At 35.6% G+C, this 19,586-nt stretch overlaps 1 protein-coding gene across 2 annotated transcripts in view; it reads left to right on the top strand.

Moving 5' to 3' along the window:
* The window catches only part of LOC125059328 (photoreceptor-specific nuclear receptor-like), a 39,895-nt gene that overhangs the window by 6,046 nt on the left and 14,263 nt on the right, over window positions 1-19,586 (top strand). Inside the window, exons 2-4 of one of the 2 annotated variants that reach the window (XM_047663703.1) lie at window positions 190-339; window positions 1,095-1,209; window positions 10,195-10,298. In XM_047663703.1, coding sequence (XP_047519659.1) covers window positions 190-339; window positions 1,095-1,209; window positions 10,195-10,298 — 369 coding nt within the window. The remainder of the gene's footprint in view (window positions 1-189; window positions 340-1,094; window positions 1,210-10,194; window positions 10,299-19,586) is intronic. The other variant, XM_047663705.1, reaches the window with a different exon arrangement.

The following is a 19,586-nucleotide window of genomic DNA, read 5'->3' on the forward strand; positions in this document are numbered from 1 at the left end:
ATGCGCACATAGAAAGAAAGTCCATTGGTGCACAGCCTACGATCTCAGGGATGAGAGTCGCACGCTGAAGCCACTAGGCGAACACTGCTCTAAAAAGGACATACTTAGGCTGATATCGACGCAGCGTTTTAGTTTAGTATATTCTTAAAAGATCCTAAAAAATGAAACAGCCTTTGAAAATCGCTACAGGAGTTTTAAAATATTTTACAGGCGAAGAAAGTACATCACCACTTCGCTGGTCACCACCTACATCCGCTGCATTGGTAGCTGCCGCTTTAGCACCGCCGGCGCTAAGGCCATGGCTACCTGATCCTCCTACAAAGAAGACCAATCACTTGGGTAAGACAGGTTGGCATCAACCCCATTCTACATCCTACTTGTTTTCGATTATAGTTTTATTTTTTCACTCACAACTCTTTATAACGTCATTCATTATAATGAAAACGTCTCTATAATCAGTTAATTTGTTAGGTTTAACACAAAACTTATACATGAATTCTCTCTTTATAACACAATTGCCATTCTCTATAACGAAAACATATTTTCATATTTAGATATCAACAACAGACTTAAGTGTAATTGTTTTTATAAGCTTACAAAACTAAGCCATTGCGGTGCCGAAATTTCTAAGAAAGAAACCTGAGGTCATAACAGCGTTCTCGCCGTTGTTATTGTATATTTCATTAATTCGTGTGCCATTAGTATTACATTGCCTGTAGGGAATTTTGGTCTCAGTTACTAAACGCACCATCGTCACTTATCTCTTATATATATACATTATTGTAATTGGTTAAATTTGCTTTTTTCTCCTTTTTCCTCTCTATAATGAAAAAAATGCTCGGTCTCTTAAATTCGTTATAGAGAGTTTACACTAAATTTTTTATGTTTACTATCATCAGTGATACTTCTACGCGGATTATCTTATGGGAGAAAAGCGTTTCCAGTAACGTTTCTTGTATAAAGTATAAGAATATTTAATTTTGTGTATTCAGACTATTTTTCTATCTTTACGTTACTATCGATACGTTGAATTATATTATACAATTCTGCTTCTAATTTAAGAACCAGTAGGTATAATTATTGTTAAACTCCAGGTTTAGTCTGCGTTGTGTGCGGCGATACGAGCTCTGGAAAGCACTACGGCATCCTCGCGTGCAACGGATGCAGCGGCTTCTTCAAGAGGTCCGTCAGACGGAAACTCATTTACAGGTACGGTTATAGAACTACAATCTTAAACTTCTGCTTAGTCATATATTAATTTTGATATACCGTGTTTACTCTTTATAACGTTATTCGGTATATCAAAAAACTCTCTATAACGTAATAATGAGTTGAATTTATTTGCTATAACCCAACATCCATACATTAAATCATCACTCCCTATAACGAAGTGTATCTATAACGAATAAAAATGCTCGGTCCCTTGTAATTCGTTATAAAGAGTTTACAGTGTATTTATTTTCTTCTAATCAGAAATACCTAAGTTCCATGCCTTTCCCAGGCCCGTGTTAATTCAGTATGGCCAGTTTTGTATAGTTCAAATAGAAGTTTTCAATTTAGGATATGTTTGGCATTAGAGAAATTTCTATTGAGAAAAACAATATAAAGAAAAACGCTTTTTACCGGATTAAAGTTATGTATTATTATTATAAATTTACAACTATTTGACATAATTTTAAATTTATCCGACGTTTCGCGTGCTTTACAGCGTGCGTGGTCACGGTGACTGAAGACAAAAGATGTTGAATGTCAAAAGGTATCACAGCTGCAGAGAAAGTTGCCTTATCTGTATTTGTTTCCCCGGAGTTGGTATCGACTAAAAGATGGAGGGTTTTGGCAAAAATGGCTCACGGTGTCCTCTATTTTCGCGGATTGTTTTTCTTTTTGAGATTTTAATTTGGATATTATTGGATCCCAGGTGTTTGACAATTTTAGGCCGTCTTCTCTATTGAAATTGGGGTGTTTTTTGATTTCAATGGCTTCGCGTACCAATCTTGGGAAGAATCTTTTCTCTTTCGCAAGTACTTTTGGTTGGTCAAAGCGTATGTAGTGATTAGGCCTATCTAGTATGTGTTCACAGACTGCTGATTTTGTGTGTCGTCTATGTCTTATGTCTGCAATGTGTTCTTTGAGTCTGCTGGACATATTGCGTTTAGTTTGCCCTATGTAAGACAGGCCACAGTCGCAATCCAGTTTGTATATACCTGCATCTTGCAATGGGGTGTTACTTTTGATTGGTCTTAGGAATTGCTGAATCTTCTTGTGCGGCTTGAAAATTGTATGAATAGAAGCTCGTTTTAGGATCCGGCTAATTCTATCTGTAACTCCCTTTACATATGGCAAGTAGGCTGGCTGGCGTGGAACTGTTTGTGTCTTGTTTTTGTTTTTGTGATGTAGCCGGGGGATGCGCAGCTTGTTTCGGTGTAGCACCTGTTTGACATGCTGTAGTTCCTCCTCGAGGTGGGCATCATCACAAAGACGCTGGGCTCTCTGAAACAAACATTTACCGACAGAAAGCAGTTGTGAAGGGTGGTGGTGGGATTCACCATTGAGGTACCTATCTGTGTGGGTTGCCTTCCTGTGTATTGTGTGACCTAGTGTGCCATCTGCTTTGCGTATAATTAAAATGTCTAAAAAGGGCAGACAGTTGTTGTTTTCTTGTTCAACAGTAAATTTAATGTTCTTGTGTATTGAATTTAAATGTGCTAGAAATGCAGATATTTTGTCATTGGGGAGTACTACAAATGTGTCATCGACATATCTCTTGTACAGTCGAGGTTTAACCGGGGCATTGGCTAGAGCTCTCTCCTCAAAGTCCTCCATGAAGATGTCAGCGACTATAGGTGACACTGGAGAACCCATGGCTACTCCATCAACCTGCACATAGAACTCATCTTTCCACATTAAGTATCCTGATGTGAGACAGTGTTTTACAATATCTACATAATCTGGTGACATGTTCTGTTCCCTAAGTCTTTTTGCAATGATATCTAGGCAGTCATTTAGTGGTAAGTTTGTAAATAGTGACTCAATGTCAAAACTCACCATGGTTTCATTGTGGAGTAATTTTAGATCTCTCAATGTTTCCACAAAATGGTAAGAGTCCTTAACATGAGCACTAGTGTGCCCCCTGAGAGGGGATAATATTGACACTAAGTAATTGTGTAAAAACAATATATTAATATTTTGCTACTAAAATAGTCAATAGTCAAGAGTGTATGTATTCACATTTCTCTTTATTTGTCATGAATTTCAATCAGAAGTTTAATCAATTTTGTCACATTTAGGCTAAGACCAAAATAAACATTAGAAAACAAAGAACCATGTATTGGAACATGATAAACATGGAAACACGAGTTGTTATTAAAAAGTCGTAATTCAGCAAAACCTCATGAGTAATATAACATACATTTTACTATTTGTTCAGTTGTCAACTAAATTTCAGGTCAGAAACCTCGATTTCAAAATTGCTCCCATTTTCGATGTATGCCAAACATTAAAGTCAATATTTAAAGCTCTCTCTTAACTTGTATTTGTTAGTGATTGTTGTATACAATTAGACCAATTTCCAAGAGTTCCCGGATTATCTACTAGAAGACGCTTGGGACAATCTTTTTTTAATGAAAGCAATATCCCCAATTTATCCTTTATAGGTCATGTACCTTCAAATATATCTAAGTATATACGTATAGGCTTTTGTTGATTACCCACAGTTTGTTGGTAGTTTGATGGTACATACTTTGTACAATATTTACGATACAATCCGTTCGGCCTGCTATCAATAGCGTTAACACAAAGCTTAACGGATTTTTACGGCTTTTAACAAAATGGTTCCTGAATAAGATTTAATTAATAAAACAATTTTTTACCGGATTGAAGTTATGTATTTACAATTATTTTACATAAATATTTTATTAAATGTGTAAAAGTTAGGTATCTCAATAAAAGACAATACTAAGATTTAATTATTCTTTCAGTACCTACAAGAATTTTCAATTTTCGTTTCAGTTTTCATGAAGTAAGGACTTGTTTATGTTATTAATTATTATTAAAGTCCTTTTTACCATTTAAAACTATGGACAAAAACACATAATAATATTTTAACGAACATTGAGGTAATGAAAATTTTTTTTCGTTTCCTGTAATGTTTGGTTCTCTGGGCATACGAGGTTATCATTCTACAGCGATGGTATACCCAATTTTTCCTTTATTAGTCATGTACCTTCAAATACATCTAAGTATATAAGCGTTTGTTTATTAGACTCAGTTTGTTGGTAGTTTGGTGCTAATTTTTTTTACAAATTACGATTACGTTCGCCCGGCCTGCGTCCGTATGAACGCTATCAACACAAATCCTAGCGGAGTTTTTACGGCTTTCTGGGGAAGAGTTTAAAAAATATACCTATATAAGAATTATAAAAAAAAACAGTGGCATTACAACCTTTTAAAGTCAGGGCCTCAGATTTCTGTATGTTTCATGATCATTTGTCAATCTAATAGGCAAGTAGGTGATCAGCCTTCTGTGCACACGCTGTCGACTTATTGGGTCTAAGGCAAGCCGGTTTCCTCACGATGATTTCCTTCACCGTTGAGCGAATGTTAAATGCGCACATAGAAATAAAGTCCATTGGAGCCGGGGATCGAACCTACGACCTCAGGGATGAGAGTCGCACGCTGAAGCCACTTGGGTAGCACTGCTCAAGGTTTAATTATAATTTCAGTACAACGATTTTCATTTTTAATATTTTATAAGAATGACAAATCGTGTGTTGTTTGTTCAAGTGTTCACTTGATCTGTGTCACAGTTGTGACCTTATTATTGATATTTTTAATTCATTCATGGTTTGTAACATCCGGTTCAGATCAGCCTTGCGATTCTGTAACTCACTTTTCTATAAACAATAAACTACAAGCTCCCTCCTTATCAGAATGCCAAATCGTAAAATGACTGCTTTACGACTGATTTGAGCGCGACCGCCGCTGCGAAAACCGATGTGAGAGTTTGAAAAGTGAGTTACAGAATCGCAAGGCAGGTCGACAATATTTGTTGGAGGTTCTAATTTAATATATAAAATTCTCGTGTCATGGTGTTTGTAATTATAAACCTCCGAAGTGGCTCGACCGATTTTCGTGAAAATTAGTGTGCACATAGGTTAAGTCTGCGAATCGGACATCATTTTTCAAAATGTAAATGTTAAAAAGAGTGGCGGAAAGTTTCTTGCCAGTTCTTAATACCCGCCTTACGCCCTTGACTTGCGAACTGGTAGTAAATGTAAATTTACAATTAATTTAACTTCTTTCTGACAATTCATAAGTATACTTATTTACCTACATTAATAAAGATATATTGAGTTTGAGTTTAAGTTTATGTAGAAATAATTGTTGTAAAGTTATACCTACTTTTTAGGCACGTTATGAAAAATTGATGAGAGTGAAATTTTACGATGCACGTGCACCGTGACACAAGATTAACAGAATGAAGTTGCCCACGAAAGATGCTACGGCATTGGACATAATTTAAAAACAACATTCGAATAATAATAGATTTATAATAAAAATATGTAAGAGAATAATAATAAATATTTATTTATTTAATTTTTAAAATGTAAACTGAATTTTATTGACTATAATGACTCCTTTTCTAGTCTTTGATTATTTAATTGTAATTAATTATTTGCATGCAATCAAAAACTATTTTTAATAATGCCAAAGAAGTATAACTTCTTACGCGCGTACATAAGTAGGTACACGTACCCTTTTTTGTGATATTTAAATAAACTTTATTTAACTAGATAATGCGTTATAATAAAACTTTCAATGTATTAAATACCTTTTTTCTATTGTAAGTGACGTTTTTTCTACAAACGTAAGAATAAGGCGCAAGATAAATATTTTGAAAAGATTTGTATCTTGTTACGCCTAAGTAACTTCTAACGCGTGTACATAAGTACACACACGTTTTTTTATTTATAAAGACTTATAAAAGCCCTATTACACGGCCACCGTTTTTAATTATCGTAACAAAAGCCATTCAATTCCTCATTACAATTCAATCTAAAAATGCAAAAAATCAAGTGCCCCTCGGTACCAAATCCTTTAATCTCCATCAAAAACCTGTCGCATCTGTAACAAAACTGCGGATATGACAATGGGGGACTAGATTCCACTTAATCCATTCAGAATGCTCCTAATTCTGTTTGCATCTGTGGCCCAGTTTGCTTCTTTTGGTGTTTCAAAATACCGTACCTACAGCAAAAGTACTAGGGAGTTATGAACAGTAAGCGTAAACTCGCAAATGCTTCAAGAAAAGAGCGTACCAATTCTTAAAAAGGTCATAGCTCATTTGAGCCACCCGGCACCCGACCAGCGCCGCCTCGCCTCGAGAGGTTAGTATTCTTTGTATGGACTTCTATGAATAAGCGCTCATTACATCAACGCCGTGTCGGCACAGGATCGCTTCGCTCGCAATCTGGCCACGCGCGGACGGCGGGTGTACCACTCGGTGACGACTCGCTGATCGTACGCTAGCCTTGCATGGACCGCGCGCTGCCGGCGAATGAACCACGCGAGGACGACGCGTTGGTCCAATACTCGCCCTCTTTTTTTCTTTGTTTAAACATTCCGTGCACCCAATAAGCTTTCTTTTTTTGTTGCGTCTTTCATTTTCTTCTTCAATAAGCGCGACAGCTATGACTGCCAATTCACAGTTTGTAAAATTTGACATTACGAAAAACACATGTAGACCTAGTGGCAATGCTAACAGACTACTCGAAAATTCGTGGCCCAAGCGATGTCCACTCGTTGACCACTCGACGTTCACTCGTTGGCCACGCGAGGTTCATTGGTTGATCTCGCGACGTTCACAACTATCAACGCGTCGTTCACCCGTGGACAACGAGTGGACACCTAACGACGAGGCGGCGCTGGTCGGGTGCCGGGTGGCTCTAATGAGCTATGACCTAAAGGCTTGACTTGCGCTCTGGCAGTGTCTTTAATAAATAAAAAATGTATGCGTGTACTAGTGTACACACGTAAGAAGTGAAACTTCTTTATGACCTTATTTTACGAAAAATGCTACTATATGCAACTTTACAGAAATTGGTTAAATAAAGTTAACTTCGATAAAGTTTAAAAAAGGCTTTTATTATCATAAACATACATAGAATAGAATAAATAAATATTGCGCGTAATTTTTTTCCAACGCCGATAGTTTCACTTCAATAATAAATCGTTTATTTGCAAACAAAGTGTTACATTATAGAACGGGGGCAAACGGGCAGGAGGCTCACCTGATGTTAAGTGATACCGCCGCCCATGGACACTCTCAATGCCAGAGGGCTCGCGAGTGCGTTGTCGGCCTTTTAAGAATTGGTACGCTCTTTTCTTGAAGGACCCTAAGTCGAATTGGTTCGGAAATACTTCAGTGGGCAGCTAGTTTCACATAGTAATGGTGCGCGGCAACAACTGCCTTAAAAAACTCTCAGTTGTACGACGGACGTCGTGGTGATACGGATGGTATTTTGTATTTTGCCTTGACGTTCGATGATGGAACTGATCTGCAGGTATTAATCCGAACAACTCCTCTGACCACCATAATATAAATAAGCGTTCTTTATTATATTTCGTAATAACTCCGTAAAAATCCCGAACAAGGGTAGATAACATAAAACAGTTTAACATTTGGACCTCTCATCCCCTTTCAATTAAACCGGCCTCAGTATTATAATCGACCCTCAGACATAAGTGTGACATGTGGCCCTTTAGCAAATTGATTTACGAAATCTGTACAATGTTGTGATTGGTGTTGCGGGTCTTAAAATAGTGATTTAATTGTATTATAATAAAAAATGGATGGTAGAAGAGAGAAGAGAGAAAGAAGAGGTTACAGTATATACGTAGCGTGGCGTATTCCATTTACTCTTACTGCGGTAATTCACTTCTTCAAATATACGTTGATCCGTCATTTGTCACTTTGACAATTAACTTTTTTGACAGTATACAGTTTTACCCATTGACTTATTACTAGGGAGATTTTGTCCAGACGACAGACCGCGTACATGACTTATAATTAATAGCAGAAAAGGTGTCTTCCAATTTAAAATGAAATTAAAATTTTCATTCCTTAATGTAGAAAGGTACTTTTGCTAGATTCAATTGTGTTTATTTTTCAATATACAACATATAAAACGAAAGCACGTGGTTACGGTTAGGGAGCTGCTGTTTTAGCTGGTGTTTCAACGATTTGTTATAGTATAGGGGGGCAATCTAGGCTATGGGACACCCATTAAGGGACCCTGCAGCCCATGGACAAAATATGTACCTATATTTGGGCTCATAATATGTTTAATAGTACGGTAAATGAGACTTCAACGAGAAATCTACGTAACACTACATATATCAGGCAAAGGTTGAACTGAAAATATAAATAAAACAGAACCAGATATTTATTTATAACCATACAGCTAAACTAATCAGTATTGGCTTAGTGGCTTCAGCGTGCGACTCTCATCCGTGAGGTCGTAGGTTCGTAGGCTGTGCACCTATGGACTTTCTTTTACACATTTAACATTCACTCCAACGGTGAAGGAAAAGATCGTGAGGAAACCAGCTTGCCTTTGATCCAAAAACACAGGAGGCTGTTCACCTATTCTATTACATTGACAAATGATCATGAAATAGATACAGAAATCTGCGGCCCAGACCTAAAAAGGTTGTAGCGCCACTGATTTTTTCATTTTTTCATTTTTGTATACAACTATCCATTTGAGGCCTAGATCCATAAAGCGCTGTTGCGCTGTATTATTACTTAGCTGGTGCCCGCGTCTGCGCAGGATTAAAATAATATTTGTCAAAATGTTGTAGCGTGAATGAGATATATATTTTAAATACCAAAAGCGATAAAAGTATCTATTTTCATTTAGAATCAATTTATTACTACCAAATGTGAATTGAATTATCAAATTTTTATTGTAGTTATGGTTCACTATTTTAGCTTTAATGGTTTACACATAAGACATAGATATATGGCGGGCTTTTTTGTAGGACTATTTAAGATAAACATTTCCATCATACATTACATATGTGTAACTGTGGTTTTGGCGGCGCACGCCAGAATAGCTCGCAGATGGTAGATTTCTTCCTACTTACTTATTTTGTACAATTCACACAATATCTTTATAAATTGTAGCCTATGTGTTATTCTAATATATAAGCTATGTGATTGTGAAGTTTTGTTAAAATCCATTCAGTAGTTTTTACGTGAACGGGTAACAAACATCCATCCATACAAACTTTCGCGTTTATAATATTAGTAGTATTCCGCATACAAGATACTTGACAATACTAGAAAGCATCTATTCAGTTTCTGTTTGCAACAAATGTCACTGCGAAAGCCTATTATACGAAGGATTACTGGTAATGAAATATCTTTAATCTTTATTAGTATTTCTTGCTTTGATCGAATAGTTTTTCCTCTAGCGGGGATTGGGGTCTGATTGCTTTTCCTTCGTCTTGTGCGAGACGCGGGATTTATTACATTTTCTCTTACTTAGATTTTTGTTGTGTCTATGTTGGGGAGTGCTTGGTTAAGTAAATGATTACTATGTAACTCACGGACCCGATATACGTCTTAATAAAACATCTAATTTTAAATCTAAACGAATCTCGCATCAAAACTCAAACAAATTCATCAAAAAGACTTTCATTACACATTACACGGTTTTGGTTTTTTAATTTTTAATTATATATTATGCAAACCTTGCCTGAACTTCCACAAATATTTCAAGATCAAAATTAACCAAATTAATCCAGCCATTCTCGAGTTTTAGAGATAAAGATTTCTTAACCATATCCTATCCTGCTCAATCTTGACTTTTGTAATTCCTGTATTTTTATGTATTGCATCGCAATTCATAAATAAGTGAGATTCAGTTTTTAGTTAATTTTTTTATATTATTTTAGATTCAGGTTGGTGATTCTATAATATATTTTATTATAAGATTTGGTTATGCACCTCTTGCACTTTACCCACCATAACTTAACCATTCTTTTTTTTAGGGTTTTCCGTTACTAGGGTTGCATGGAAGAGATCGCTTATTAGCGATAAGGCCGTAGCATCTCTTATAATTTCTATGTTTTTCTAAATAAATAAAAACGAACAAAAAATTATTTTTTAATTTTTTTTTTTGCAAGCAGATGCCAAGCGGGAACCGGCCGCTGTGTGGTGGACAAAGCACATAGAAACCAGTGCCAAGCTTGCAGACTGAAGAAGTGTCTTGCAATGGGAATGAATAAAGATGGTAAGTTTTGATATGCCTTTAAACTTTTGATTGATTGAGCAGTGTTGGCCTCAACCCCTGAGGTCGTAGATTCGATCCCCGGCTGTGCCATGGACTTTCTTTCTAATTGTACATTTTACATTCGCTCCAACTGTGAAGGAAAATGATGAGGAAACCGGCTTGCCTTACACCCGTTGCCTTGCCGTACAAAAGTCGACGGCGTGTCAGACACATGAGGCTGATCACCTACTTGCCTATTAGATTGACAATTGATCATTGGCTCTACACCCTTGATTTGTCAACTGGTAGTAAATGTAAATTTAGAATCAATTTAACATATTTTCTTATGACGTACATAACTATACTTAGTAACCTATTAAAGTTATTAAAAGAACGCCTTTAAAAGACTATGAGAAGATAGTTAATACATATGCAGTCAGATTTAATACATTTTAGAATAGTCTAATACTGTCTATAAATATGAATGTTCAAATATTCCAGTAAGAATTAAACCTTGCAGAAAATACCGGGCGTTTTTAAAATGAGCTACCGTAATATTAAATTATCTCCATTTAATTGTTCCGTTGGGGTCGTGTCGGCACACATTTCATGGTACAATTCTCTCTGTGTCTGACGGCTAGCGTATATGTTTTGATATGGGAGTGATTTTGAGCTTATTGTTCTTAATTTGATGGGCTCTATTAATTTCGTTATAGAGAAATCTTGGTCACGTGTAAACTTAAATTTACTTTAATGAATTAATAATTTTTTACCCTTACAAATATATATACTACCTACAAAGTAATAATAAAAATAAATAAAAAGGAAATTTTAAAAGTTTGGTCCCCGTGGCAGTGTACCTTTAACGCTGGCAGCATTTCCTAGCTGTATTGCGAGACTTATTCGTTAAGGAAAGCAACAGCTACTTTCTACCAGGCGCGAACTTAAATCTTTAGTTATATTTTTGTAAATGATATTATTACCTTCATACAGACAGATGTATTCTAAAACATAAACTAACTTGCGCGTAGCATTAAGAACTGTGGTTAGGACCACCAAACTTGCGACTATAGCGAATAGTCGCAAGTTATTGTTCAGCTTAGAAGGCAGTTAACGATTATGTTGATTATACAAAGATACAACATTCTGACTCCTTAATGGGTAAAGACAAAGTTAACCCATTCCAGTAATTTTGTGAAAGAAATATAGTTCCCTTGCCGTTGTGTAGAGATGAGGGGTCACTCTTCATCTTCTACCGCATTTACCATTGAGAGTGTTCAGAGGAGCTGTTCGGATTAATACCTGTAGCTGAGTATCATCATCGGACGTCGAGGCAGAACATGAAATTCCACCCGTATCACCTCGACGTCCGTCGTTCCACAACTGAGCGATTTTTAAGGCAGTTTTTGCCGCGCTATGTGGAACCAACTTCCCACTGAAGTATTTCCAAATCAATTCGATATTCTTCAAGAAAATGGCAATTCTTAAAATGCCGGCAACGTACTCGCCAGCCCTCTAGCATTGAGAGTGTCTCTGGTATCACTTAACATCAGATGAGCCTCCTACCCTTTTGCCCTCTGTTCTATAAAAAAAAGACAATTTATTTCGTGGTAATTTATATAATATTTTTCCCTGGTCGACTAAGTCTTTATGATTTAATCTCATAGCTACAAATAGAAGAAACAAAATTCCTAATCTCCTCTACGTATATTTAAGTCACAACTAAGTTTTAAAGATATTTTTAAATATCTAACCTGGCACGCGTCGGCACGCGACCATAACCGTTCAGTATACAAATGAGGGCTTATTCGACCCTAAAAATTGTAATTTTTTCGGTTAACCCGTGCATAAGTTTGTTAGTTTAGTGATCAATTCCGGTGGGATTGAAATGGTGTAATAATGTTTAAAGGGATAGGTTAAACTTTACGCGAACTAATTGAAGCATGTCTGAAGAAGAGAAAATTATTAATCAGTTGGTTGGAATTATAGTCAAATTTTGAATCAATGTTTAAAAACCACATTAAACAGAAATACTTTGTGAAACCAGATGCCGATTGTTCCCGAACCAATTCGCCTTATTGGTCCTTCAAGAGCACACCGATTTATAAAATGCCGGCAACGTAATTGCGAGCCTTCTGTCTGAGTGTTAATCACTTAACATCTAATGACCCTCCTATCCTAGACTGTTTCAGTTAATAGTTTTATTTCACCTCTATCTTTTTCAATTCTGTAAGGGCACTAGCAAAGAACTTGTTGTAATATTGACTTCTATTCGAAAAAACTAAAATATTAATTAGTAAATATTTTCTAACCTCCAGGCTTCATACGGTAGAAATGATCCGATACAGTCACGTTAAAAGTACTTGATTTGTGGTATTGCTTGACCAGAATAATAATAGGATTGGATCGATCCTCACATACACCTCACACCTTTTAACTTTCTCCTTTGATTAGTAGGGAGCACAAAGACCAGAAAATGATACCAAAACAAATAAACCGTTTATTCTAACCTAATCATAACAATCAAATATCCAGTATTTATAGTTATCTTAATCTACACAAGTAATAAAAATAATTAAAAATTAATAAAAAGAAAATTGAAACCAATTTAATAAGTTTGGTCCCTGTGGCAGTGTACCTATAACGCTGGCGATACTTATTCGTTGAGCGAAGAAAACATATATATCTAGATAATCAAATACATTTTCGGATACTCGGATTTAAAAATGCATAAATAATCCTTCATGTCACTACTTAAGTACAGTAGAACTCCAATTATCCGAACTCCGACTATCCGAATCGCCGATTATCCGAATCACAAAAAGGCTGGCCGAAAACGGTTGAAGACCGCAAAACAGCTTTACATTGACGGAGATGTTTAAAAAACAATGATTTTTATTTCTAAACTTGTACATAAGTACATTTTATTTATATTTAAAACATGTGAAAATTTCATGTTTCTTTCATTTAATTTAATAAAAAAATAGTGCAATATCAAAACGTAGCTTTTATTCTCTCCAATGGCAATTTTTTTTTTTAAAATCCGACTATCCGAATATTTGATTATCCGAATGGGTCCCGGTCCCCATTAATTCGGATAATTGGAGTTCTACTGTACCTTGTATCTGAAAGTCTATCGATCATATAACCGTAAGCAATATTCATAAAAATAAGCAATAAATATGTCATGAAGCACAGTTCTCATGCGATTATCTTAGTCCCCTTGAGTATTAAGTTGGCAAGCTGTTATTAGTAACCCTTGCCTGAGGCTTACTATTGTCCCAATTCAATTCTCCCTAATAGAGACAATGTTGTCACTCACGCCTCTTACATCAATAGTCGATATTATATTTGGCTTGTAATATCTATAAACAACAGTTTATAAGTAAACTTGATTAATTTTAATATTACATTCACATTTCGGCCCTTATGTAGTGTAGTTTACTGGTTAGTTAATAACAGGAAATTGGTACCAAAGTGTTTTACATCTGGTTAGTTATAAGAGAAAATCCCGCATGTCTTAGTTCTGTATTTAAAATTGTTTTTTTGCCATAAGGAACATTTTATAATAATTCGTGGTACGATGAATAAACAAAAATAATAAACACATAATCTAATCGCAATAATGAACCTACCAAAAAAAAACGTGTGGGTAATACAAATACGTGACACATAATTAAATTAAATAACACCAATTAAAATGGCAAAGGAAAACGCCGAGGCGTTTGACAAAGTGAACCGTCGCTAGAACCCAAGATAATGACATTGTCGCGTCGACATCTCAAAGTGTAACTCAATTAAGCTTTCCTTTACACTGCAGAGACCCGAGAGCAAAATAATGCAAAGCTTAAAGCTATAAAGGCCAGAATATACCGGGGTTGCGCAGGGAGGCGCACTCGGTCCGCCCTCATTACTTCAACATCTTTTTGTCAGTTTCTTTTCGTGTTAAATTAAATCAATGCTACATTGTTCAAGAACTCGTAGGTTATGGTAATCGAGTAATGGAAGTTTCAAGTTTGATTGCGGAGATTTTTGTTTGCGAGTTTCAAATGAGCTTTGTTCGAGTCTGATTTATGCGTGAGATTGATTTGTTTTGTTTCCACGAATTTGTAATCTTAATATAGTAAGCGAGCGTATTTTTATTCTGTTGACGTTCTTATACGTTATGGTTTAAATTATACCTTTTAAAACGTACAATACGTAAACGAAACGAAAGATGGCTTCAGCCGTAGTCTCTAACATTAATTGAAACATTACTATTGTTCTTTATAAATATATCAAGCATTTATCTAAGAAGGGTGGAAATTTACTGAACTCTATGTTATTTTAATTTACTTTTAAAATACGTCTGAGCGAATGCAACCGCATAGATTCTTCACGGTAGGGCGCTCATTTGAATAAGTGTGAACTGCTTTAGGGCAACGCTTTGTAGTTTTTGCTTAATTATGTGTTTGTAATGCCCTTCATTATAAAGAAGGCGGGTCTTATTAGATTCGGCTTAAGGGCTTGTGGTTTATTTAATTGACGAATGTATTTTAATGGTCTTCAACAATGTCTATTGTTAATATATGCGAATTTCGTCTCAACTAAATGGAAGCTTTTTAGATAAAATAGCAGATATAATATATAGTGGTTTAGGAACGAATATCTAATCGTTAATTTCTATCTTTTAGTTTAATTTATCTTCTACCTGTTCCACATTAATTCACGTGGGAAATATTACATGATTATTTTTATTTTATTCAAGTTGATTTTTGTGACTATAGACTAGATCTAAAGACTATGGACTAGATTTATTGTTATTTATTTATTTATTAAGGAAACTAAAGAGATACGTATATCTCTATATAGTATAAATAAAATAAAAGTAAAACATAAAATAAACACATTGGACATATCTACAAAAAGTTTCAATGATTAAGAGTACCTATAATACAAAGCAAAACAAGACAAAACATGACTGCACAAAATTTATAAATTAGGAGAACGACAAACAAACTTGCAGCTATAATAAACAAGGAAGACAAGACATTAATAGTTTTAACTTATTCTTAAATGAAGCAGTAGAGTGCGAAAAAGGGTCAATGTTAGTGGCAGAATCCACGGTAGAACACATCCTGTGAAGAGGCTCACGGAACCCAATGTTGGTTCTGGGAGTCGGAAGGTTAAAAGTTCTGTGCGAGCGTAGATATCTGGCAGGAACATTAAATGTCATAAAAACTATAGACTATAGACCCTATTAGATGCAATGAAATAAGAAACTCTATCCAACTATAATTATGCGTGAAACAATCAGACAAATTTGCCAGCTCCAAGAGTATTCTTTGAGGAAATGAAAGATTCATTTGTAAAATGAAATGCTAATGGAGTGATTTCATATTAATCTCGCTGTTGCCTTTTTAGGATCGGCGTTGTGTATTTTGCGTACTGTCGCAAAGAAAATTAATTATTGCTTTGCAATTTAGTTAATTATAATTAATAATTTCTGTACAAATAATTTTTGCTTTGCAATTTTGCTTATTATAATTAATAATTTCGTTATAAATAAGTTTTGCTTTTTCAATTTCAATAACTAAAATAAAAAAAATATCTTTTGTTTTTTATACCGAGTTAAATGAATACAATCTTCGTTGGCACTTATTTAACTAAAAAAAGTTTTTTTTCAATATGTCAGTTTCTACAAAAAACAGATTCAGGTCTCGTATTAATATAAAAAACCAAAAGACATTTAATGTAAATGTAACCAGTTATGAATGAATACCAGCAGTTGGCCTAGTGGTGTCAACGTGCAACTATGAGAGTTGCACGTTGATCTGGGCTCGGAGGTTCGATCCCGTGCACCTATGTGCGAATTTAACACTTACTCATTCGGTGAAGGAAAACATCTTGAGGAAAAAAAATCGCAAAATGCCGACGCACATGCACATAAACTTGACCACCTACATAATGGATTTTCGGCCGCGCAGGTATTTCTCGGGCACTTGTCATTCAGTACCTAAACAAACTTGTGTTTGAAGTCAAACTCAACTCTACGTGGACTGTGGAGTCTCGGTCTGGAATCCAACGAAATCAAGTTCAATTAGACCCCAAGAAGACACAAGTTTGCGCGTTTCCCGCACTCTCCTTAAAGTCAGAGCCAGCATCGGAATACTGGTTTGACATATCGAATGACGTTCAGTTTCGCGGTGATTTGGAAAGGAGGGCTAAAATAGCCTGTAAGAAGCTTGGTAACCTCAGCCACGCGAGACGGTACTGCACTCCAGGCCACCACTTGCAACTCTATAAAGCGCAAATTTGGCCTACATGGAGTACCTACTGATCTCACCGCTGGGCGGGAGCTGAATGTGTGTCTATGGGCGGCGGTGTCACTTAAAAAAATACAGTGACGAGAGAAGATTTTGTAATTTAAATGTTAACTCTACTTTCCTTTCCAAACCTTTTGGAATTTTGTGTTTTGGGAGAGTTCAAGTATTACGTAACGTATTTTGGGAGGGGGGGGGGCTCCTTTTGTAAAACGTTACGATGCGGGGCGGGGATTAAATTACGCGTTATTGTTAATATTTTTTTCGACTTACACCACATAATAGTAACTAAAGAGTCACTAGGTGGTCACGAAACGTTTTACTATACTTGGGTACAGTACTGTACTTGGGTACTGAATAACGTTACGGCGAGTTATATGGGGGGGGGTATCAATAATGTAATGCGTGTAATATAGCTGATTAATTCAAATTTTATTAGCAGTTCGTCACGACTGTACTGAAATCCAACATCGAATCCCAACACTTAACTGTTTATATCAGAGTTAAAGCTATAGACACTGATTAATGCGATTTTAATCCTTCCATAAAACCCCCAAATCCGTCCCGTTTTAATCGCCCCTGTAACGTCACGTCGCCATTTTGATTTTGGACTTTAGCACATCGGATTAAGATCCAAATTCAATTGATAATGAAGTAACGATCAAATGAAGTATCCAAAAGGATTTCTAACTTTTAAGTCGACCAAGTTTGCGTCCAATCTCAAAAGGCTTAAGGTCGCGTTTTGAACTGTCAAAATGATAAATCTACAGATTTCTATAAAGGATTTTCGACTTTATTCTTTGGTGTTTGGAGTCAAAATCATTTGTGGGGTGTTCTCAGGAATCAATAACCAGTAAGCCGAATGAATTTGTTGGTTGCTAGAGGGAGCGGTACTGGTAAAATTCTGTATGGGATTGAGTGAGATGGTATGATGTTTGTCTGCTGTCTCTGTAATGGATTTAGGGATCTGTAGCAGATGAGGCTTGCACCTGATCTCCTTGATTTTATTTTTCAATTATGCCAGACTTCTTTTGAAAGGGTAATTTTATTTTTAGAATAATTTACGTGACAAATTTCACTTGGCAATTTAAACGAATTCTGATGTATTGCAGTTGTTTATTCAAACTAAATTTTGGCTTCGGAACCTTGGACTTTTATTAAAATAAATATATGTATACATATATGTGTTACACTGAGATACTGTCGCATTATAAAAGTGCAAGAATGTTTGAAATTTTACATGCACATATTTTCTTAGTATTAAATTACTATAGATATTGTAATAAGTATAAAAATGTAAATTAAAATTTAAAACCTTTTTGTAATAAGATTTAAGAATAAATTTGTATAAAATATACATATTATTTTTTTAATATTTTTTATAGGAAAGTAAAATATCACAATAATCTGAGACTTTATTTAAAAATCGAAAATAATACAGTATGAATTGTGCTTAAATTGTTCTAAATATAAAAACTATAGTCATCCCACTCCGGAAGTGAGAGCTCAAAGATGGCCGGCGGAAGTGGGCGGAGTCATTTGATTTATAGTGTGGCATGGCGGGGCTAACGTTAACTACACGTTATAAGTTAGTAGCTTATAGTTACTATTCAGCGTTCAGATAAGTGATTGAATTTAGGCACTAGTTTTATATAATTAACTACTAACTACTTGTATTCATATCATAACAATCAAATATACAGTATTAACAATTTTCTTAACCTACACAGTTATAATAAAACAATTAAAACATATTTAAAAAGTTTGGTCCCTATGGCAGTGTACCTTTAACGCTGGCAGCATTTCCTTGCTGTATTGCGATAATTATTCGTTGAGGAAAGCACTAGCTCTGGGGTCACCGGTACTATCCACCAGGCGCCAACTTAAATCTTTTATTAGCTCTTGCTCTTGAACCCCACGGTCAAGTGTCTCTTAGTACTTAGTTAGGTTACCATTTAGTTACTGTTAACTTATGATATTGAAGAAAAACATTGAGTTGAAATTGGGGCTCAGAAACTCAGTTAAACAAATTAGTAGCAACGAATTATATACATTATAGGTACGTTAATGTATAGTTATTTTTTTATAGAACAGTGGGCAAACGGGCAGGAGGCTCACCTGATGTAAAGTGATACCGCCTTCCATGGACACTCTCAATGCCAGAGGGCTCGCGAGTGCGTTGCCGGCCTTTAGTTAGTAGAGCTATTCTATTCTTCTACTACACCGTTAATAGTGTGTTGGTATTTTATGAATTTAGCATTAAATAAGCAGGTATCGTGTCTAAGTCTAGGCCTAAATCTTTGTCGTGGACTCCCCATTTTCCATTCCTCGAGATGAGCTTTTAGGGAAACGGCGAGATTCCATTAAAATAACCATAATACCAAATCCCGTTATATATATAAGTATTAGGTACCTATATATGTAATATATAGGTATGCACTAGCAGACTCTGCCAAGCGTTGCTGTGGCTAAGGTTTTTGTTATAATACATAGTAGTAACCTATTGAAGGGAAACGCTAGAAGAACACCAGTCATGGGGACCACCATGCCATTGTGGTGGTTACGCCATTAAATTGTAGCTTATGTGAAACTTTGAACTTTCAACACTGCGCCATCTGTTAGAATTGTGAATGACAAATAATTTGTAATAAAGTAATATTGAGATGTAAGCTATCCTATCTTTTAAATTAGATCAAACTGCACACGGTGTGTAAATCTGATTGAAATCGGTTCGGTAGTTTTGGAGTCCATAGCGGACAAACAACGTGACGCGTAATTTATATATACTAAGATTTGTAACCTTCTTTCATTAAAGATTAATTTAGTCATTATTTTTGATAAAAGCAAGCGTAGGAATTTTATAACTATATAATTTAAACAGATTACCGTTACGTTGAAGGCCGGCAACGCACTTGCGAGCTTTCTTGCAATGTGAGTGTCCATGGGTGGCGGTTAACATCAGGTGAGCCTCCTGCCAGTTTGCCTGCTATTACATAAAAAACCTACA

The sequence above is a fragment of the Pieris napi genome, chromosome 19 (genome assembly GCF_905475465.1).
Source record: "Pieris napi chromosome 19, ilPieNapi1.2, whole genome shotgun sequence".
Lineage (NCBI taxonomy): Eukaryota > Metazoa > Arthropoda > Insecta > Lepidoptera > Pieridae > Pieris > Pieris napi.